The sequence below is a fragment of the Alligator mississippiensis genome, chromosome 5 (genome assembly GCF_030867095.1).
Source record: "Alligator mississippiensis isolate rAllMis1 chromosome 5, rAllMis1, whole genome shotgun sequence".
Taxonomy (NCBI): domain Eukaryota; kingdom Metazoa; phylum Chordata; order Crocodylia; family Alligatoridae; genus Alligator; species Alligator mississippiensis.
In genome coordinates, this window is record NC_081828.1 from 149071988 (window position 1) to 149095842 (window position 23855).

Genomic DNA, 23855 nt, shown 5'->3' on the forward strand with positions numbered 1-23855 from the left:
TACTGATATTAATGGTTAGGAATCAATATGTAAATAGTAATTTTTTTACAATATCAATGTTAAAATAAAGTGTACATGATTATATATGAACAAACAAGATTAAAATACTTAATAGTAGTGAGCCTATCTGGAATGATAATAGGGCAGGTCATCAAGGAATTTATTTCTAAGCACCTGGAAGAGAGCAACATGGATTCATTAAGCCAAAATGGATTAATTCATGGGGAAGATCCTAAATTAATCCATTTCTAAGCATTTGGAAGAGAAAAAGGTGATTAGGAACAGTCAGCATGGATTCACCAGGGGCAAGTCATTCTTGACTTGATTGCCTTCTATGATGAGGTGATTGGCTCTGTGGATGCAGGAAGACCAGCGGATGTGACGTACCTTATTTTTAGCAAAGCTTTTGATATGGTTTCCCACAACATTCTTGCAGGCAAGCTAAGGAAGTACAGGCTGGATGAATGGACTGTAAGGTGGATTGAAAACTGGCTTGAGCATCAGGCTCAGAGTGGTAATCAGTGTTTCAATCTCTAGTTGGCAGCCAGTATCAAGTGGAGTGCTCCAGGGGTCAGTCCTGGGGCCTGTTTTACTCAATGTCTTTACCAAGGACCTGGAAGATGACACAGAGTGCACCCTCAGCAAGTCTGCAGATGACACCAAGCTGGGGGAAGTAGTAGATACGCTGGAGGATAGGGCTAGGATTCAGAGACCCAGAAAAATTGGAGGACCAAAAGGAATCACATGAGGCTCAACAAGAACAAGTGCAAAATCCTGCACTTAGGACAGAATAATTCCATGCATCAGGACTGGCTGGGCAGCAGATTTGCAGAAGAGGACCTGGGGGTTTCAGTGGACAATAAGCTGAATATGAGCCTGTAATGTGCCCTTGTTGCTAAGATTAATGGCATACTGGGCTTCATTGGTGGGAGTGTTGCCAGCAGGTCAAGAGAAGTGATTATTCTGCTCTTTTCAGCACTGGTGAGGCCGCATCTGGAGTACTGTGCTCAGTTTTGCGCCGCCGCCCACCCCCCCCCCCCCCAAATTATGTGGACAAATTGGAAAGAGTCCAGCAGAGGGCAACAAAAATGGTGAGGGGACTGGGCCACATGACTGCTGAGGAGAGGCTGAGGGAACTGGGCTTATTTAGTCTAGAAAAGAGGAAACCGAGAGAGGATTTAATAGCACCCATCAACTACCTGAAGGGAGGTTCAAAAGAGGATGGAGCTAGAGTGTTCTCAGTGATGGCAGATGACAGAAGAAGGAGCAATGGTCTCAAGATTCAGCAAGGAAAGTTTAGCATGAATGTCGCGTGCCCCCGGTGGCTGGAGGGTTTGGCTGTGCTGGCAGTGGCGGGAATGTAGCGGTGGGAGCATGGCTGTGGTAAGCAGGGGAGCTCCCGCAGATGCTGCTGCTGCTGCTGTCAACAAGGACAAGTGCAAAATCCTGCACTTAGGGACAGAATAATCCCATGCATCACTACAGGCTGGGGGTTGACTGTCTGGGTAGCAGCTTTGCAGAAAAGGACCTTGGGGTTTCAGTGGACAATAAGCCAAATATGAGCCAACAGTGTGCACTTGTTGTGCTGGCAGTGGCCAGCAGGAATGCCGGTGGCAGCCAGTGGCGATCGCGGACTGCCTGCAGATGCCGTTGGTGGTGTCGGCACCAGCAGGGTGGGGGTGGTGAGTGGCAACTGCCCACAGGCACTGCTGACAGTGTTGGCTGCACATTTTTGTAGGGGGTGCACTACCATGCTCAGGAGGTGCATGTGCACCCCCTATGCATTGCCCCTGAAGTTTAGGTTAGATATTAGGAAGAATTTTCTCACTAGAAGGGTAGTAAAACACTGGAACAGGTTACCTAGAGAGGTGGTAGAAACTCTATCCTTGGAGGTTTTTAAGATCTCCTTGGGGATGGTCCTCCTTTGAGCAGGGGTGGTTGGACTAGATGACCTCCCGAGGTTCCTTCCAGCCCTAATTTTCTATGATTCTGTGATTCTATAATTAATGCCAGTTATGCCTGACTAACCTTACCTCCTTTGATAAGATGATATGATATTTAATTGGGGGGGGGGTGGAGAACAGTGGGTATAATATACCTTGATATTTACCAAAGCTTTTAACAATCTTTTGTGGCATTAGTAAGCTAAGGAAATGGTCTAGACCAGGGGTCAACAACCTTTTAACAGTGGTGGGCTTCTGCTTTCAACCTGATCATTACTGATTTCCTTCACTTGTTGGGCCATTTCCCCCTCCTTCTAGTACAGCAGTTTTCAATCTGTGGCCTGCAGACACCTGGGGGTCTGCAGACTGTCTCTAAGGTGTCCATGAAAGATGACTATGCTCAATCAAAAATATGTGAATTCCCACACTTACAATTCAGAGGGGTCTACCCCTTCATTTGTGATTTTGGTTTTTTTTTGGGGGGGGGGGGGCTGCAAATTCCCATCACCAGGAACAAAAAGGAATGGTAAATTCAGTGGTGCGAAAGGTAGTATACGTAGGAAGGGGGCTGTGTTAACCTCTAAACACTGGCTATTTTGACATCTCCCTCCATAGCATCAGTGTCTCCTATTTGGGGAGAGGGAAGGGAATGAAAATTATGAGGGAATTGGGGCTATTTGGACATGACTCCCACAAGTCCTCACATGTCTGTGGGCTGCAGGGCACTCCAATGTGGACTGGTTCCAGTTTTGAGAACTGGTCCAAAAGTAATTGAATGGAATTAATTAAGGACAAACACCCAGTCCTGTCCTTAAGATGGAACAATAAAATGCACAAATATAAATTAGGAAATGACTGACTAAGATGCTGTACTGCAAAAAAAATATGACTTGGGAGTTGTAGTGGACTGTATAAATTACTATTAATATTTCAAGTCAAGGAAAGTGATTCGTACTCTTTATGTGGCACTAATGAAGCCTGACCTGGAGTACTGTGTCCAGTCTTGGGCCTTGTATTTCAAGGAACATGAGGACAAATTAGAAAAAGTCCAGAGAGAGACAAAAATTATGACAGGTCTGGGAAATATGACTTAAGGAAAGGCTGAAAGAACTAGGATCATTTAGTCTAGAGAAGAGAAGACAGAAGTCTTCAAATATCTAAAGAGTGGTAGTAGCCCAGGGGTGCTCAATCTCTGGCTCGGAGGCCAAATGTGGCCTGTGGAGCCATGGCCTCTGGGGCTGCCCATGGGTTAGGACATTAGGTGCCAGGGGACCAGTGACTGTAAATATGGCCACCCTACCCCTTTGCAAATTCCCAGACCCCAAGCTCTGCAAAGCTGGTTGGAGCTGGGCGCAGCTGTACCCCACTGCAGGCCTGGGCCACACTGCCTGATCCCTGTCCCATGGGACTGAGTTGGCACTGGGCTGTGCCACTTGCACCCCCCACCTCAGGATTGGGCTATACCTCCTTCCTCATTCAGGGCCGGGCAAAATCCCATCACCCTGCATGTGGATCAGGGCCCGGCCATGCCCCCTCCCACCCGTGGGGTTGGGTTGGAGCTGAGCCATGCCCCTTTCTCTTTCCATGCCCATTCACCCTATGGGGTCAAGTTGGGGCCACTCCTCCCTCCAGGCAGGTCTTGGGCATGCCTTATTTCCCCCCTGTGAGGCCATACTGTGCTCCCTTCTTCCCCCCACCCAAAGGGCCAAGTTGGGGTTGGACTGTCTCCCTCTGTGTAGCCAGGCGGTGTCTGCTGCCTCCACCCTGGGTGCAGGATCAGGACCACCGGCTCAGATCCAACCCGAGGACTGACCAGGCACTGCTTATCTGGTCCTCTGGGGTAAAGGTTGAACTCCCGATGGTAGGCTATTTACTGTAACCACAGGGGATAGCTGCAAGGGAAATTGAGGTTGGATATTAAAAAAACTTTCTCATTACGCAGGTATTTAAGCATTGAAATGGGCTACCCAGAGAGGCTTGATAGCTCCACCTCTAGAAATTTTCAAGAGCAGGTTAAACAGACATTTGGTTGGTTTGTTGTAGCCAGGGGTGATCCTGATGGTCCCTTCCAACTCAATTTTTCTATGATTCTCTGAACTATCCGCAGGTTTCCAATCTATTCTCTCAATGGCTTTCTTAATTTCCGTTACAAATTTTCTTTGTAAATACATTTTGTTCTATGTTGCATCTGCTTACTGTTATTCATTCCTATTCAAAGGATAAAAATGAACCATTCTCAAAATCATCAGTTTAAAAAGTCTGTGTTTTAGCTCCATCAAAAAGTCTGAAGTTTCTGCTAACCTGGCAGTTATCACCCCTTCTTGTAGCAAAGTTACTGAGACTCTGGGCATGAGTGGTAACAGGGAAAAGTAGATTTGCATCTAAAGGACCAGGCAGGGGAGCTGCCTCCAGCTAAGATTTGCAATATGGCAGAGCAATCTGCAGTAACATTTCCCTTGATCTTTACTTCCAGACAACTCAGATCATGTGACCAGTAATGTTAAAGTCAGCAGCAGCTCTCAAAAATACCTTAGAAAGAGGCTTCCCAGGCATGGAAGTCCAAACTGTAAAACATAACACATTCAGGACTTCATTGGCATTTGCAAGAATGGCTTATTCCTTATTGGAATTTTTGTATCTGTCCCCAATTTTGTTCTTGGAATTCCTCTTTCCATAGAGCCATTGCCTCCTCATAGACGAATCCAATGTTTAAGGCAACCTAGCATGGGTGGGAATTTATGCCCCACGTGCAGCTTTCGTTTTATTAGTAGGAACAGCATTTTGTCAGGGGCTTCTCCTGTGTATGGATTACAGGATTACACCTGGGCCCAAGGTTTTTACTCAGTGTTTTTTGTTTACAGTGGCCACATTTTAATGAGATGCTACTGTGCAGTAGCATTGGGGGGCGCTAACTGTGGTACAACACTACTGCTCAGTAGTAATGAGCTACTGTGTAGTTGCATCAGAAAAAAAATCTGCGGGAACACTACTGCACAGTAACTCTTACTCTTACTCTTGGTTACTGTGCAGTTATTTAGTACTTGGTTATGTAAGTACCAAATGCACAGTCCACTGCTCATGTAGATGCAGGCAGTAAGGCTTAACTCTGAATAAGGACTGAATAAAACACAAGCTACAGATTTCATATTTTGGCTCTTTGATTAGAAATATTAGTCACTACAGTAGTGGTGCACAGTAATGTGTCTCAAATTTTAAAAGTTGAGTTTGCAAATTAAGTACTTGGCCTTAAATAGTTCCAAACCACCCAAAGTGGTCCATTATGTTAGCACAAGCTTGAGAAATAGATATGTATTACTATTTAATTGTGTAACATATGGTGTTGATTAGTGCTTAGCTCTTTTTATAGAACTCAATTAAAGAAATGACTGCAGTATATTTTAAGACTATGAGATGTCTGTTAAGGTTGCTTCCGGCTTGAAGGAACTACTGAACCAAAAAATGATGAACTTTTTTCTTTTAGTTTAGCTATAAGATCCTTTCAGAATTAGTGGTGCGCATGGTTGATACTGTGTAATAAAATGGAGTCTGTTCATATGCTGCAGTGCTGAAATGTGGTCTCAAAGATTTAAGTGCTCTCCAGGCAAAACAATAAAGGAAAAGCCTTAGATTTATTTTCTGAAGTATTGCTCAAAATGTATCAATATACAGTGAATCTGTTCCAGCTTTTGTAGAGAGGCTGGGTTTTCAAGATGCCAGGGGTGTCAAACTCTTCTGGGGCCCCAGGCCAGATCAGAACCTCATGGCTTTTCCCAGGTCAGATCCAGCCCTGGACACAAGGTGGACTGTCATGGTTAATACAGCAGTGGCGGTGGTGAGAGGTTTAGGGTGGGGTCCAGCAGGAGTCTGGAGGCAACGGTGGGTCTGCAGGTTCAGTGAAGGGGAAGTGGAGGCGAGCCAAGCTTGCCACTGACAGCCATGGCCAGTGGGTCCTGCATTCTGTGGCTGTCTATTCTGTCCAACTTCTGGTAGCTCGCCCCTGCTTTATACTATAAAAATCCAGGAAATCAACACTATTCATGCCTGCCTGCCTGCAAAAATAAAGCAAAAATGTCTTGGAAATATATTTTTTTCTATTCCTTTTATATTTTTTTTTTATCCAAGAATGGCTTCTTCCTAAGAAGCCTGAGATTATCATTGCAGGATTTTATTATTCATGTGAATGACTGATGTTGTAGATCAACTACAGTGTGGCTGAAATGCACAAACCAGGAAGAGGGGAAAGGGTAATGTTATTAAAAGATAATGAATAGGAAAATTAGATATTTGGTTCATAACTCTCACACTCTTTCTCTCACTCTTTCTTTCTCTCTTTCTTTTGCAATCCGGTTCTCTTCCCCTATCTACCTTTTTGTAACCTTCTATTTTACAACAGAGAACATAAAATCTTTAGAAATGCTAACAAATTAGATATAACAGTTGTGTGAAATATGGATTTCTGTGTCCAATTTCATGATTGGCTACTGTGGGCATGTCCTTTTTTAGCATCTGGTGAAGTCTCATTAACAAAAGCTTCTGTATTTCTGATTTGGTCAGTCTGTAAGGTGCATCTCTACTCTGCCATCTGCCACTCTTGCTAATATGTCATATTGTATATTTGTAACTGCCGTAATGAAGTAGTCTGAGCCTAAATCACTTGAAGCATAAAACTGTTGGTGAAAAGTCATTTTAAACTTCTCCTAGATATTAACTGTTGGGAGAAGTGGGTGGAGACTTTCCACAGGAGAATTAAAATTCTGCAAATTTGTTTTTGAGTCGCTTGAATTGCCCACTGTCACAGACTGAGGAAAAGGGATTGTGTGCGCCAAACACAATGGACCACACAGCATTAATGTGGTGGATAAAGAGTGCAGCTCAGACATCAAGTTTGTGTGTGGTAGAATAGTTTGGTTCCCTCCAGAAAGGGAGCAAGGCAGCCAGACCTCTCCTGACTGGGGAGCACTTTATTGTTACTAAAAGGGTTGAAAGCAAAGTTCACTGTGTAATCATTACAACACATTCATCAGTTGCTAAAGAGAGATCATCAACCAATAACACCTGCCTGTAATATCGAGTGCTTAGCATCAGATTGACTGAGTTTGAAAAGACTTGAAGATTACAGCTATTACTGCTGGAGTTTTGTTGCATTTTTCTGATAACCTTCACCCAAAACAGGAAGTTTGAGACAAGGTGATAATTGGATATGGATAGATAGTCTATGTTAAGAGATGCTTTTGGAGCTACGTTCTAACAACTGCTTCTTTAAAAGAAGCTGGTGCTTTTTAGCTCCATTTTGACAATCTTCTCCAGTGCAGAACCCACTATCTTCAAAATGCTTTCCTCAGCCAGGGGGATGCAAGATTAATTCATGGGTCACAATCTATAATTCCTTGAGTCCTTCTAGAATTTCAGCGAGTGCAACTAACTGACATTCAAGTAAAGAAAGCTTTGCAAGATAGACTGTGCTACTAAGAACCAATGCTGTAACCATTCACTTCAGAGCTCACTTCAGAGTTGAGCCATTTTATCTGCACACAAATATGAAACTTTCTCATAATGAAAAATAATAGTTTATTTCACCACATGTAAATTGTTCGTTTTCACAGTTATTAACTACTCAGAGAAGTTTGGCCATTCAGAATTCTGAAAATGCTATGATTCCATCTAGGAAGAGCACAGACCAACTTCAGATGCTTCCTCAGCCCGACGAAGGGTGTTTGTACCCAAAAACATGCAAAAAAGAATTTTTCCAACTATTTTAGTTCATCTAATAAAAGATATTGGATTTACCCAAAGAACCTTCTCTGTCTATGATGGAAATAAATACATTTTCTTTTGCTTTCTATACACCTGTGTTATAAGGCCTCCAACTCTTTTGATGCTGCAGTTAGTGGTCTTCTGCTACTGGTGTTCTAGCTGTGTGTCCTTTGCTTTCCCTCTTGCAAGCACGCTGTTTGTCATAGCAACCTGTGAAAACATAGCCAAGAGGGGAGAGCCTTTGGAGATGCTGCATGAAGGATCTTTCTTCATTGTTGACTACCACCAAATCTCATTGCATGGTGATTTATTAATAATGCATTATTTCTCTTGTTAAATGTTGTTGCTTATACAGGTTTCCATTGCTTTATGTTGTACATGTGTTCCTGGAAAACGGCACATAACTTGAATTCGCATAAAGGGAACCCACTTTACAATGTAAGAAATCAGGATACATTCTAAGATCTCGACTGTACTGACCCCCAGACCCATTTCTTCCACTTTTACAAGACAATTTTGGTATTTACCAACAGCAGACAGCAGGCACAAGGCACTATCATAATATGGGGATGGCAACTACAGAAACACGTGTCGCAGATAACGAGCGAGGAGCACAGTTCATAGTTGCATAGTTGGTAGGGTTGCAAGGGACCTAAGCAGGTTATCAAGTCTGCCCCCCTGCCATGGGCAGGAAAGGATGCTAGGGTCAAATGACCCCAGCAAGGTGATTTTCTAGTCTCCTTTTGAAGACCCCCAGGGTAGGGGTGAGCTCCACTTCCCTTGGAAGTTGGTTCCAGATCCTAGCCACCCTGACTGTGAAGTAGTGCCTCCTAATGTCTAGCCTGAATCTACTCTCCGTCAAATTATGGCCGCTATTCCTTGTTACTCCTGGTAGTACTCAGGGGAACAGGGACTCTCCCATTGCCTGCTGGTCCCCTGTGGCAAGTTTATAGACGGCCACCATATCACCTTTCAGCCTTCTTTTGTGGAGGCTGAACAGGTTCAGGTCCCGTAGCCTCTCCTCATAGAGCCTACCCTGCTGCCCCCTGATCATGTGAGTGGCCTCCTCTGGACTGTCTCTCTGCTATCCACATCCCTCCTGAAGTGCAGTGCCCAGAACTGGATGCAGTACTCCAACTGCGGCCTGACCAGTGTTGCATAGAGGGGGAGGATCACTTCCCTGGACCTGCTCGTGACGCATGTATGGATGCATGACAAGGTGCGGTTAGCCTTCCTGACTGCGTCCCCACATTGGTGGCTCATGTTCATCTTGGAATCAATAGCGACTTCAAGATCCTTTTCTGCCTCTGCACTGACAAGAAGGGAGTTCCCCAACCTGTAGGTATGCTGCTGGTTCTTCCTCCCCAGGTGCAATACCTTGCACTTGTCTGTATTGAAACCAATCCTATTGTCATCCGTCCACTTCTGTAACTTGTCCAGATCTAGTTGTAGCCTGTCCCTCTCTTCTAGCGTGCTCACTTCTCCCCACAACTTAGTGTCATCTGCGAACTTGAACAAGGTGCTTTTCACCCTCTTGTCCAAGTCACCGATGAAGATGTTGAACAATGTGGGCCCAAGGACTGAGCCCTGGGGGACCCCACTGCCCACATCCCTCCAGGTCGAAAATGACCCGTCCACCACCACCACTCTCTGGGTGCGGCCCTCCAGCCAATTGGCAACCCATCTGACTGTGTAGGCATCAACACCACAATCTCCTAATTTTTTAATGAGAATGGGGTGAGAGACAGTGTCGAAGGCCTTCCTAAAGTCCAGAAAGACTATGTCCACTGCGACACCTGCATCCAAGTATTTTGTGACCTGGTCATAGAAGGCCATCAGGTTGGTCTGACAGGACCTGCCTCGAATGAACTCGTGTTGGTTGTCCCTAAGCATACACTCCCCTGCTGGTCCCTTACAGATGTGCTCCTGGATAATTTTCTCAAAGAGCTTCCTCAAGACAGAGGTAAGACTAACAGGCCTATGGTTTCCTGGGTCCTCTTTCCTCCCTTTTTTGAAAGATCCACATGGGAGACTATATTTTGGTGTGCATTACTCCCACAATGTACCACACAAAGCAGCTGACTGCAGGCTTCCACCATACCAATCACATAAAAGTGAATTTACCTCACATATAACAAATTTTTGGTATAAAAAGGGTCATTGCATAAGAGTGAATTTGCACCTACAGAACCCGCATAAAGTGAGGGAAACCTGTATTAGCCTCCTTACCAGACTGAATGCATGTGGCTACACTATATAGTACTTACTTTGGTTTCTCTATACTCACAAGACACTTTTATGAAAAAATAATTGGATAGAATTGTAGAACAAAGTTGCCTCTCCTTATCCCTAAATGGAAAATGCATTTTGGCCATGTAATAGGTGAAGTAATTGTTTCATGGAAAGGGCATCATTTCTAACCTCCATAATTTCTAACCAATCATGCCCTAGTAACGGAATCCCCAGAAAGTAGGCAGCTATATTAGTTGAGCCAGTGAACACAGCAAATTATAGCCATGTTGGTTTTCCACATAGGGCAGTTTTGTACTCTATATAAAGCTGTACTGTAATTCAAAGTTCATTTTACTGGTAAGCATCATTGAGCCAGAATTGAGTTCAGAGCTCCAGGGAAAATAGGTCTGAGCTTTTATCCATAATGCCATTTTAAGTTGGCTTGAATTTTTGAATTCTCAGTTAGTTTGCTAATTCTATGCTAGTGCACTGCTGTTCTTCCTAAGATTCTCAACAGCTGAGAAGTTAACTTTTTCCCTATAGTAACTGACTGAAAATAAATCTATGTATATGACCCTTTATTGACTGGAAAAAGGAGCATTATCTTTCAATAATTTTTGTAAGATAAGCATCAGTTAAGTGATTAGTAGCAAGTAAAAGAGCCTTACCTTTTTTCCCAAATAGGACCCTGTGCCCACTTTTAAACATTTTACTAAGTAATATTAAAGAAACATTCTTTCTGCAACCAACAACTTAAATATTGGTTGTACGGGCAGACAGACAAACAAAAATAGCACTCCAATATAAGCTTTTGTTTGATGCTCAATGTATACATGTAACTGTGGGCATGCACTTTGAGGCCACTTTTGAAATGTAGTCTTCTGAGATGTTCTTACGCTCTTATTTTCTCTTATTAGTCTTCATCCTGCTCTTCCAAGAGTCAGCTTACTGTGGTTGAACTGCTGGTAGGTCAGTTTCATGAGTTCATGCTTATTTGTTGTTTATTGTTCCTTTAAAATAGGGGAGAGTCTAATAAATTATTTTGAAGTGTTTAGCAACAAAATGCTTAAAACTGTCTCCCCTGCAGCCAGAGTCCTGAGGGTATCTAGGGTGAGGGGAAAGGTATCCACAGCAGTCTTCACCCTACATTCCTAGTAGTGCCATTACATATTCAGAATTCACACTGTATGTGTGAAAAAAAAATGGTGACGGGGCATGATCTGGCAGTCTGCCTAACATTGTGTCATTTTCTTCCTTCTTCTGTCGGCTTCCTGTACTGTGCCATTCTTGCTCCAGATTTACAATATAGCTAGTGATAGTTTAGAGTATATTGCAACTATAATGCCATCACAAATTTCTAATGAAAGCACAGATGAAATGATCAGGGAGCTTGAGTCATTTATTTCTAAAATGTAATTTCCTTGCAGTATATTACTGTGTATTATTTTACTGTGCATTTTAATATTTCTTTCTCAAAAATGAGATTGCCGTATTTCTATTGCTTTATAGTTGCTTCTCCAAAAATAAAATTAATACAAAATCATGTCAGTTGATCCTAACATTTGTGTGATCTTGTACCATGCCATTAGGTTGCCTGTCTATCTGTACAGATATTATGGAACAGAACCATGTATGCATGTGTATACACATGGGGCTGTTTATGTATAGTTTACTACATTATATTTACTTAAAGTTGATTGTATATACTTGGAAAGGGGAATATTACAATAACCCTGTGCCCATAAGATTAGCACTATAAGAATAAAGAATACTGTACTGGTAATTTTAAATTCATACTGCACTCTAGTGGGGAATGTTTTCAGTGCAAAAGACGTTATATAACGTATATAGCATATACAAATGGGGGTGGAAAGTTATTTTCATCTCATTTAAATTCTAAGAAAATGGGTAAAATTAGGAGATCATATTTTCATTTTAATATGCTGCTTGTTATTTGATTAGATGCTGAATTTCTTCACTTAATAATATAATAGAAGGATAGCTCTTTGATGATGGACCAGTATCTCCAAGTATTTTCCAGAGAATCTGTGTTATCGGGGGTTTCTATGTCTTCTATTGTCCAATCAGAAGTACTTCTAGGAAAAAACAAAAACAACAAATGAACACAAACCCACAGGTTTTCCTTCTATGTTACATTGTCATGCAGATGGATATGATCTAGCTCATTAAAAATACACAGTTGACATAAAACATTTATTTAATAATAATTACTCCTTTTGTATTTTTCCCATTTAAATTTGGTGTTGCCCTAGATCCAATTTTTAAATCTGTTTTTCAATTTCCCTCTTCCTTTACATTTTTAAATGCTATAAAACACATAGTTGACTGTATCTGTAATCAAAACAGTATGATAGAATTAACTTCACTGATCCTGAGAGTTGTTGACTTCATTAGGAATAGAAAGAACCTCTCAGGGTAGGGCCTTTGGTTTTTTTTCCATAATTATAACAACATTTTTATTAAATAATATTGAACTTATTTAATATCGGGTTATTTTAAACAAGAGATGGAGCAAACTGGAACTCTTGGATTGAAACTCTTTTGAATTTAGGGATGTTTAGATTGGCATCTTCTGATCTGAACTTGCCTCTTATGATTTGATTCCAGTTCAGTGAATGTGCTTTGGTGCTGTTGACAGCTGGTTGACAGCGGATCACATGAAATTTCTACTATTTGGCACTCTCTCAAGAACAGCTGCAATATTTTGGTAAGGTCAGATCCAAATCTGAAGGCTAGTCCTGATTCACTTTTGGATTCAAACCTTGGCAGAAACCAAATCTGGATCTGGAACTTAAGATGGTCTTGGCTAACCCTCTTTCCCTTTCCTAAGGCATGGTTAATTTGATTGTATTATAGAGGCAATAAAAGTGACATCATTATTACAGTTGTACTGAGTTATTCTCTTAAAACAGAAATTAAATGACTTGGCTAAATATTGCTTTATCCATTGAGTTTGAAGAACAAATACTTTAAAAGTATTCTGCTTACACTGTACACTGTTGCATTCATATACTGTCATGCATAGCTTGAATAATAAAATAAGCCTGTTGTATTTACATGCAACAGTTGGTTTGTATAATTCTTAACCTCTACCTCCCCTTGCCTTCTAAGTTTAGAACTTTAGGCTCTGGGAGCCTGACTTTCCTCACATTTCTTCATTTCTCCTCCATTAAGTACTCTGGAGGTAGATACTTTTGTTAAAACTGTGGTGTGACAGGAGAATCGGTATTTAGATACCAAGTTTAATTTTCATTCAGTTATAATTTTTGAAGATTCAAATAAGAAAGAAAAAAATGTATTTATTGTTTCCCTATAGGCAGCCAAGGTTCTTTGGGTAAATCTGAAGGTTCTTTGGGTAAATCTCCTTTTCCATTGCCCCTTTTCTACGTACCACCACCAGAGTTCCTGGTACAGTGAAACATGAGTCTGCACAGCTTTTTTGCAGCTGCTGGCTGCTGGTGTCTAGAGGCTCGGGCAGGGGAGAAAGGGAGCCTCCCTGCCACCCCCCCCCCCCCTACAGCTTGGTAGCAGCCCGCATCTGCACCAGAACTGCTCAGCCCTGCATTTGTGCACCAGGAACCAGGGTGGAGGGGAAGGGAGACCCTCTGCCATGTGGACTTGGGCTGACTCCCCCCATCCCACAGCCAGCAAGCTGGGGGGGGGGGGGGGCTCATTGCAGGGGAGGCTCCCTTCCCCTCATCCCCCTCTGCTGCATTGGTCTGGCTTGGCCCAGCCCTCCCACTCCCCAACCCCAGGCCAGTAAACTGTGAGGGGGGGCCCTCTCCAGGCTGCATGTAGGGCTGGGATCAGAGGCTGTCATTCACTCAGGTCAGTGACAGCTTAGGAGGAGGGGCCAGCCCAGCACAGGCAGAACAAAGAGTTCTGCCCGAGACTGGAGTGGAGCCGTGCACAACTCTGCCTGGGATGGCAGCGATTGCGCTTTAAGTTAACCCATGATGAGATCTGGCACAGATATTCAATAAAGCGCTCTAACAGAAAGCACCTTAGGTTATTACACATCCATCCAGGGTTAACTTAGAGTGGGATCCACCATTTTTAAAGTGTGTTGTGAATGCCTGTTCTGTTATGGCTATAAAGTGCTTTCTGTACACTTAAAGCACATTAAGTGTAACGAGGTAACCCAAGAGTGAGTGGATTTTTCCCCACCTTCATTGCTAGGCAAGCTTAGTGAAGGGAGCTGTAGTTCACATTTTACTTCAGACTTAGATGAGACAAGCCATACCTTCTTTGATCTGGCTCAAAGAAACTTTGAGAAACTGCAATTCACCAAGAAATATACCCTTTTTTTAACAATAAAGGATACCCCAGTGGATTACCAGCATTGCATCTGCTAAAACAAGACTTGGCATTTATTTAATCCTCCTCGACAAAGCTCTAACTATGTTACAAAGTCAGGTAAAGATCTTTAGCCTGCTTTCTGCACAGAAGGAAATTGATGTATAGGGGAGTTTCCTACTATAGTTTTCCTAAATCACATGACAAATCAACAGTGGCACTGAAAACAAAGCTTAGTTTTCTGTCTTCTAGTCCTGTGACCCAGCTGCTAGACCACAATGTTTCTTCCATTAAAAGCTAGAACTCACCTTAGCATATAGAATTTAACATAGGATTCTCTATCACTTAACCAGCTTGTTACACAACATTGAAGAGGTATTATCTGACTATAATTATCATAATACTTTCCATATTTTATTTGCTTTCTGTTCAAATAATGAACAAATGAAGCAAAATAATCAGGAAGTCAAAATAAAATTTAAAAATATATTGTAGTTAACTCTAGTGATAGATTTACAAGTCTTATTGAAATACGCAAGCATTTTCATTTATTTAAATATGTAATTTAACTATAAAAATATGCAACGGGAAGCAAAATAGGAAGGCAAAATGTCAAATGAAAACAGAATTGCAGACTTACAATTGGAACATACAATAGAAAGCCTTGGCTTCTTTCTGTTCTCCAGATGTTTAAATGTTTTGCGTAAAACTGTTTTTTACTCATCAATTTTTATGTCTTTTTTCTCTTTTTTAGAAAATATGAAGAAGCCCTGGGGCCCTGATTTACCACATGACAATCACCCTTATAACCCAGACTTAACATGTGCACCAGACAGAGAAAGTGAGACAGAATTAACACCTGACGAAAGTGAAGAAAAGAAAGAGAGGGAGAAAAAACACACCAATTTCACTTTGTGTAATGTTTGCAACATTCAGCTGAATTCTGCTGCCCAAGCACAAATCCACTATAATGGCAAGTCACATCAGAAGAGATTAAAGCAGCTCAGCAATGGAAATCTTAAAAATGATAATGGTAAGCTTTAAAAATATCTTTCCTTTGGCTCATGTGTGGTGTGCGCATTTCTTTTCTTTGTACATGCAGATGTATTTTTCAGTCTTTTAAAAATGTTGGTTCTTTACCATTTTAAGGTCATTTTGGAAAATGTCATGCGAAACTGTTTGACATATCAGCCTTCTTCAGCACATTTTTAAAAATATCCCTTGTTTAATTATTCACTTATTTGATTCTCTCTGCCAATACAAAATGGATTACATAACACAAGATTGATGTCCTATGCATGTAACACTATGGCATTAATATGTTCCTTGGTAAATTAAAATTCATTTCTTTTTTGGTAAATACTGGATTAAAATAAACAATAGGGATCTTGGTTTTATGTGTTTAGAAATTGCAAATTCTCTGATAAAAAAGCCTAAAGTCTCTGATTAAAAAATCCCAAATCCATCTTTTTTCTGCGATTAAAATGAAATGCCACTATGTATAGAGGTATCAATTTAACACAATATTTTATTGATATATTTACAATTTTAAAACAATTTGGAAGCCTACCAGTGCCTCAATCATTATAATAAAATAAATTCTAAATACCTATATATTTTGGTATTTGATTTTTTTTTTTATCGTGGAAAATCAGAGCTCCCCCTGCCTCCTTTGCTCACCAGGATGGAGGCTCAGGTGTTTCCCCCACTGCTTTGTGGTGCTGAGCAGCACTAATATGGTAGTGCCCTGCCCCTGCCCAAGCAATTGCTCCTCACTCCCAACCCAAGGCCCCTTGGCCCTGCCAGTGCCCTGCACTCTCAACCCACAGTTTCCTGCTCCCCTGGTGCCCCTCACTCCCAAGCCACAGCCCTTCCAGCTCTGTTGATGCCCCTCACTCCTGACTCGCAGACCCTGCTCCCTCCAGCCCTGCCAGTGGGGTCCCCCAGCTATGCCTGTCTCACCTGGGCTGGAGCAGCTCCAGCTTGTGGAGGTGGCAACAGCACAAGTCCAGCATGGGCTGGAGGGAGGAGAATGGGAGGCCTGTGGAACCCCATGCCCTGGGTTGCAGCTCCCAGCCATCCCGCCCCTGCGAGCACAGGCACTGGCCCTGGGGCTGCTGGCCCAACCATGCAGCTTCCTGCCGCTCCTGAAGGGCACCCCTTTCCTCTGCTGGAAGGGCAGGCACCTCCCCCCACCCCCCCCCGCCATGCTGCAGCCCTAGCGCCTGGACACCTTTCCCCAGCACCAGCAGGCACCCCTGCCCCCTTGCACACCCATTCCCTCCACACACACCCCTGCCACACACAGACTCACATATTGTCCCCTGGACAGTCCCCAAGCCCTGGCCCTCTAACCCTGGGTGCATGTCAGTCATATTTGTGTGCACATGCAGATGAAAGGTGCACCCCCTGCCTCCAATCTCCCTCTCCCCACTCCCGCCAGCCCCAAGCAGCTCCTTTAAAGAGGAGAATCTGTGTTTTTCTTTCTTAAAAGAGAAAATCCACTTTTTTTCCTTTAAGTGAGAAAATCCACATTTTTCCACAGCAAACAGAAAACCTGGATCCCTGGTCATTAGAAAGCACGCAGGTGCCTTAAGTGCAATTTGGACTTAAATCTTTAAGTGGTATCTTAAACTCTGCTAGAAGCATAAGTTTCTCCTTCTGGATAGGCCCAGAAGCTTAACCGTTTTGGCTAAGCTGAGCATCTTCCTCACATGAGGTGTAAGGTAGTACAAAATTTGGCCATATGCTGGTGTTTATTTATATTGTAGCAGCCCGTGGGACTGTGTTGTATGACTGGATCTTCTGTTTAAATTACAAGTTCCTCTTAGCTATATAATGTTTATTTTTCAAACACCCTACCACCTTGAGTCCCTATGAGGTAAAGCTCCAGTGGTCTACATTGATAACAGTGGGACTCTATGTGGGTGCACCTCTCTCTTTTATATATGGTATGTGTTGCAAAATTGAAGCCCTGATATCATGTGTATGCAGTAATGATGGGGAAAACTATTTCTTCAAAAGAAATTAATATCTTAATATATTCTGTACTGAGTTAATTCAGGAAATAGTTCACCCTATGAAGAGGAATACCAAAAGCTCATTTGCACAAAATGCTTCTTTAAAATAGGATTTATGTGGTACAAATAGCCCCTAAGCCTTGGGCTGGCTTTCTGCATTTGAGAATCTATTGGAAACAATGTGGTCATGTTACTGAACAGTTCCTTCCATATATGTGAGTGTGTTAGTCATTTCTTGAAAACAAACAAACAAACAAACAAACCAAAATTGGATTTCAGAACTGTAGAACTGGTAAAGAATCTTTTAGGTCAGGGCTGTTCAGTTTTGGAGTGGGCAAGGGCCACATGCCACGCAGACTGCACCTACACAGGCCATGGACCCGCCGGACCACACATCCTGTGGGATCAATTAGTTTCCTGGCCCCACTGTCCTGCTCTGGCCCACCCCTCACAGGGCTGGAACCTGGAAGTGAAATGTGGAGGAAGGAGGAAGAACCTGGAGACCCCAATAGCAGCAGTCTGAGAAGCAGTATGGAGAGTTGCACCTGGGTAGGAGATTGGACTGCATGTGGCTTGAAGGCTGCTAGTTAGGTAGCCCCATCTTTGGTGATTAAACATCAACAGTACTGATAACCAAAGGAATTAAGGTTACAAAAAAGTCATTAAGTAATTACTATCTTCAAAGAAGGTAACACTGGATTCATTTAGTGTAACATACACAATATTTTGTATGATATTATTTTTTTTTTTATTTTCTCACAATATTGTTTTTCACACTTCATACCATGGCAACAAAAGAATTTGCAATGAACCATCACTGGAATCAGCAATGTATATTGCACAAGCACTTAGTGTGTTAGTATTCTAGAGTTGTTTGAAATAGGGTATTCTTTCTTATTTGTTTCTATTCTGAAGTAATTGTACTTTTTAGTTTGATAACAATAATGCAATTTTTTACTCCTACCTGCAAAATATTTGGAGGATGACCAGTGAAAATGCAAGTCTAAGTGAGTTCTCACCATGACCGGGCACCATGGTAAGCTCTGAAAAAAAAGGAGTCATAACTCAATGGCTGATGTGTGGATAACATTTTGCATTCTTTATTTTGACTATTCACTTCCACATCCTGTTGGTCTCACCTGAATTTGTACCATGAATAAAGGTGTGTTGGCAGAATCATAACATTGTTTTAGATTTCATATGTATTTTTTCCATTTCTATTCTGTTCTGCCATTCAAAGCATGGTAGAAATGAAGGTATGTTAATATATGTTGTCACTAGAGAATTTCAAGGCAAATGCAATGGTACATTTTGGCTTATCTTTACATGCACATAGAACGCAGTCTTGGGTTACACATGTTCATCTCAAGTACTTGGATTTATAAGTACTGCTTCCCATAGTGTTATCAGGAGTTTTACACATAAAGCCCTGGATAGTTAAACAATAACAAGAATTCACCTTTTTAAACAGTTAATTTAACAAAGATTGCAAGTCACCATTTGTTTGTTTCCTCTTATTTGGGCTATAGATTAAAATATTGCCATAGTGTTGCTCAGGAAAAGATTCTATTTCTGGATCAAGTCAAGTACAAACCAGATATATTTAATGCTTAGAAAAATACTGCTTTAAGAAATAGAAATTATTTAAACACACAGGTTCAAAGCATATGACTATAACCAGAGACCTCAGAGTTGGGAGGATGAAGAGCCAGAGCAGATACATGGAGGTTCATTCCTTGTGGCATCAGATGAGCAATGTGTAGTTTTTTTGTAGACAGCCAGCTTTCCAGAGAGGCCCAATACAGCTACTAGCCAGTGCTTAAGGCAATCCTTTGGGATCTGGAAGTGGTGGGATAAAGTCCCTGATAGAGATCCATCCAGGAGATGGCAACACATATTTCTGAGAAGAGTGATTTCAATGAAACATTTGTGACCAGCTCTTGTTGTATGGCTCAAGTTAAAAAAATTACAGTTTGACCCAATTTGATTTATTATATGCATATGAATTAAAAGGTTGTATGCTTTTTCTGAAATAATCGTTGAATAGTTAGAGAGGGAAAATGTAATATATGCCTTTGAATTACTTAATTGAGAGTCATTATTTAAATATGTTTTTATATATACACAGATGGAAAAAAACTGATTTTAATAATAGGCAGCTGGTAAGCCTAGTGCCCAGGTTTATTATCTAATTCCTCATAATAGATTTAATTATGCAATAAATTAAAGCAAGGAAATTAAGTAAAACTTTGTGTCATAAAAACATTTTCTAAAGCTGACACATCAGCTGTTGGTCATATTTTCTGTTTACTGGTCTGGTGAAATGCTTCCCATCTATATTAGAAAATCTCTGTTTCCAGGTACAGAGATTCACTGATTGTATTGTGGGACTTGAATGTCTTTTCAAGGCAGTGTGCTTTTCTGAAGCTAATGTACCATGGCAAGGTTGCTGAAAACATTGGAATGTGATCACTCCTTGTTTTGTTTCGTCTGTGAATTATCCCCACAAAGCAAGAAGACTTTTGTATTTTATATTATGAGGGGTAATAGAGTTGAGAACTGATGGATGTGAAGCAACAGCCCATGTCTTACTTCTATACAATTTGCAATGGACTGCTGAACAGAGGTAGGACTCAATGATATTATTATTTGCCCGTATAATTATAGCTACCTCACTATAATCTTCATCTTCTAAATATATGAAGTAGCTTTTATTTGCTAGCTATAAACCAAATGGCAAAAAACATGTTCCAGATGTAACTTAATGATATAGTGCAACTATAAAGCCTTTCATTACAATAAATACACAGTATAAAAAAGTAGTTTTACAGTAGTAACAGAAAACTATGGATCTCTTTGCAGGAGCATCAGTGTCTGTATCAAATGTTTGAAATCTACACAACAAAATCTCACTGGTAACATTTTTGCCCCCACACAGCTGCCAACATAACAGTTTCCTCAGGTGGGGGCACACTTCACTGCCTTCCTAGCATATTATGTCCTCACAATGACAGACTTTATTGGAAAAAGATGTGCTGCACTGTAGGCAGGTGTTCCAACCTCCCTTATTGTCCTTTGCGACAGTGACTTGAGGGAGACTTTTCAATGTGTCGTGAGATCATAGCACTCCTGTCAGAGACTTCAGGGAGTTTGGGATAAAGTTTCCAAAATTTCTTCTGGGGCAGTTCATTATCTTCTTCTTGGGTTTTGTTTTTGGGGGGTTTTTGTTGCCATTTTTTAAAATTTCTACAGTTCCTTCATATAATCCCATAATATACCATTCCTTGTGGTGATTTTCTGTTTTTCTTCTATCCTGCTGGTAGAAACCTGAATAGTAAATGGGTCAGTGCAGGTTTTGAAAACAGGATGCCTAATTCTTGTGTATTATCACAGCAGCCAGTAAAAATGAGAGTAAGAAGGACAAGCAGGTGATACAGTGAAAGATGCTGCAGATTCTCACTGACAAGCTCCACTCATTTACGTTGGGGACCTGAAATAAGTACCAACTGGTACAATGAAATTGTGGCCTGAAACTTGGTGATTAGTAAGGCTACAGAAGTTTTAGGTACAGAAGGCCACATTTCTGGAGTCATGTATCCAGCTTCCACACAGAGCTTCAGTCTGAGACACCAAAATGTGACCTACTTTGACAAGGAGACATGAATGGTGATAATGCTGTCTGGGCTTGCAATGTACGGTTGCTGTCAATAGGTTGGCAGCATTAGATTGTTTGGGGGTGGTTTGCAAAGCCATGGTTGCCCTACAGTTCAGGACGTGGAACACTGTCAAGAAGTAATAGAGTGATTTAATTATAATGGGTTTCCTGAACTTTGGAAGGCCAGTAGATAAGTCACATCCCAGTTCTGGTCCATTCTGACTATATGAAAGGGAAAGGTTATTTCTCTATCATGAGTTAAGCATTCATGGGTCACTGGGGACATTTCACTGATAGTAATATTGGTTAGTTAGGGAGGATGTATAATTCTTGCATCCTTTTGGAAATCTGCTGCCAGAAACACTCATATTAATAGCCTAGCAATAACACATGTGATTCTCAGAGACCCAAGTTACCTTTTACTTCCATGAGTCTTGAAACTAGACAGAGGGCACATGGATCACTGAAAGGTGAGATCTAACTTATTGTCTGAGCAAGGGTAAAATAGCCATGGAGTATGCATTTGACAGATTGAAAAGTTGCTAATGCTGTTTTTTTGTTTCAGCTGGATAACAATGAGACAGATTTATTTTGTTTTTGCATCAAATTGTGCTTTATAAGTATTTGTGAAGCATAGAGTAAACATGACTCATAGCAGCTAGGAGGGAAGTGGAAAAGATGGTTGACTACTTTTGAATAGCCAGACACAAGGGCAGTTATAAGAACACACTGTGGTGCTATATGCTGAGGCTCTTACAAGCTCCCTTTGGCATTGTGCCATAGTTGGGTGGTGTTGTACTTTGGTTATTTCACACCCCCAACACACACTAATATGAATATTGAATAAATTAATTATCTTATATGAGTCTTGAAAGGGATCACTAATTTTTGGTAGGGGTCTGTTCAGTGAAACAAAATAAATAAATCATGATTATCACAAAACAAAACCTTATTGAGCAATAATGTACAGTAACATATGAGAAACAACACTTCTGAAAACATTTAAAACCACTTAAAACAAGTGCAAGAATGGTTACCAACTTACAGGCCCATATCTGTATGTCATAGCAATCAATTGCATGTAGGAAATACTGTGACATAGTATGTTGGTATTGTGGCTTTAACTTGGGGAGGAATGTGGCTTTAACTTGGGGAGGAAATCCCCTCATCTTGGATTCAAGTACAAGGTTGAGGGGTGAGGCAGCTCCTGTGGCTCCAACTCCAGTCTCAACTCAGCATCAGGGTCAGTGTCGCAGCTGCTCCTCACACCCCTGTTCTCCCAACAGCCTCTGCTCCCTGCCCCCTCCACCAGCTGATTGTCCTCCTGCTCCAGCTTGGCTGTGGAGCACGTCACTGCTGCAGCCTGAGTCTTATCCAGAACTGCTTCTGGATTGGCAGTGGTAGCAGCTCTGGCCTAGGTTCTAGCTCCAAGGCCTGGCTGGAGCTGCTGCAGCTGCAACAGCTGTAAAAAACCTAGGAGGTGGCAGGGGGTAAGATATGGGGGGCAAGAGGCCGGGGCCAGGCTGCTTGACTCTTCCACTGCATACCCCCTGCTACAGTTTGCAGGGGGAGGCAAATTTAAGATAACCCTCCAATAATTAGTTGGAGATAACCTCCAATAATTAAGTTTTACACATGTAAAATTATAACAAATTTTTGAATTTTCCGTGCATAGAATCTGACTATTGGGGGGTTATCTTGGATGGGGTCAGTACAGTAAATATTGCTGTAGCAAATACTGCTAAATGTATGATGGAAAACGGTGATTACAGCTTATGTATTATTTATGGTGGTGATAAAGGGCCACAGAAGGCAACTATTTGAGGAGGCTTTGGGCTGCTTGTGTTACTGGCTTCATTGCAAGGCAGCATAAGGTTGTGACCTACTATGGCAGGAGAAGCAAATTTTTCTTGTAAATGTGCAGAAGAATACCTACTTGAAAATGTTATTGAGATTGTGCCAGAGGACAGAAGAGATATTAAGCCTGAGGTCAAGCTCAAGGCAAGTGATACTGGTAAAACTATGTAGTATAGATCAAAACATCCTTATGCTTCCTTCAGTACAAATTGCCTGATGAAGTGTGAGAAACTGCTGGGACAAACAGTTAAACTGTTTTCTTGTGCAACATTTTGTTCAGTATTTTAAGCAGCATGTAGAAAATATTGATGTATAGAAGTGTCTGAAAAATGCATATGCCTCCTTTTGGCATGACTTTTAAAATTTGTTTTCTGAGGAATTGTTCTTTTGAAATATAGCAACTACTACTTTTTCTGAGATAGTCATTTCCTAAGCTCAGGGACTATTTAGTTCCTGAAGTCATATCCCAGACAAAGAAATACACAATATAGTGAGTCTTATTTGCTTTTCTATACATTTAAATGTTTTGAAAATGTTATCCTAATATACTGGAACCTAAACTTATTGCTGTAGAAATCATACCACTTGAAGTGTAAGAAATTTTATGCAATAGGCAACTGTTTCTTATGTTGATATCAACATATCAACTGTACAGTTGTGATAGAGTTAGAAAAGCTTCCAAATACAAAACGTTCTTTATTAGGTCCGAACAGTGAGAGCCAATACAGTATGATAGAAGAAACAGTTCCAAGAGGGAGAGAAATTCCCAGGGGTAGCAGATAAATAATTAGCAGAAGAAAAGAAGCTAATTCTTAGGGGATCAAGGTTAATCAAAAGGCATTTTTACATGTGCTTCTGACGTGGCACAGGGCACTTTTAATTAGTGTGGCACGCTAATTAAAAGTGCCAACACATCACATATATCAGCAGCGGAGCATGTCCCTGTGCTGAGAAAATGTTGGTGGTGCACTTTGAACTAAAACACGTTCGATGTGCTTTAGTTCAAAGTGTACTGCCATCATTTTCTCAGAGTGAAGGTGCACTGTACCACTGATACATGTGACGCACGAGGCTGCT

General features: G+C 41.5%; 1 protein-coding gene across 11 annotated transcripts in view; it reads left to right on the forward strand.

The window, feature by feature from the left end:
* ZNF385D (zinc finger protein 385D) overlaps positions 1 to 23855 on the forward strand; it is a 752238-nt gene that overhangs the window by 129103 nt on the left and 599280 nt on the right. For 6 of the 11 annotated variants that reach the window (XM_059728861.1, XM_059728856.1, XM_059728859.1 and 3 more), the window contains one exon: positions 15001 to 15279. In XM_059728861.1, coding sequence (XP_059584844.1) covers positions 15006 to 15279 — 274 coding nt within the window. In that variant the 5' untranslated portion in view covers positions 15001 to 15005. Of the gene's footprint in view, positions 1 to 10846; positions 10895 to 12557; positions 12658 to 15000; positions 15280 to 23855 lie in introns of all 11 variants that reach the window. The other 5 variants (XM_059728862.1, XM_059728857.1, XM_059728860.1 and 2 more) reach the window with 2 other exon arrangements.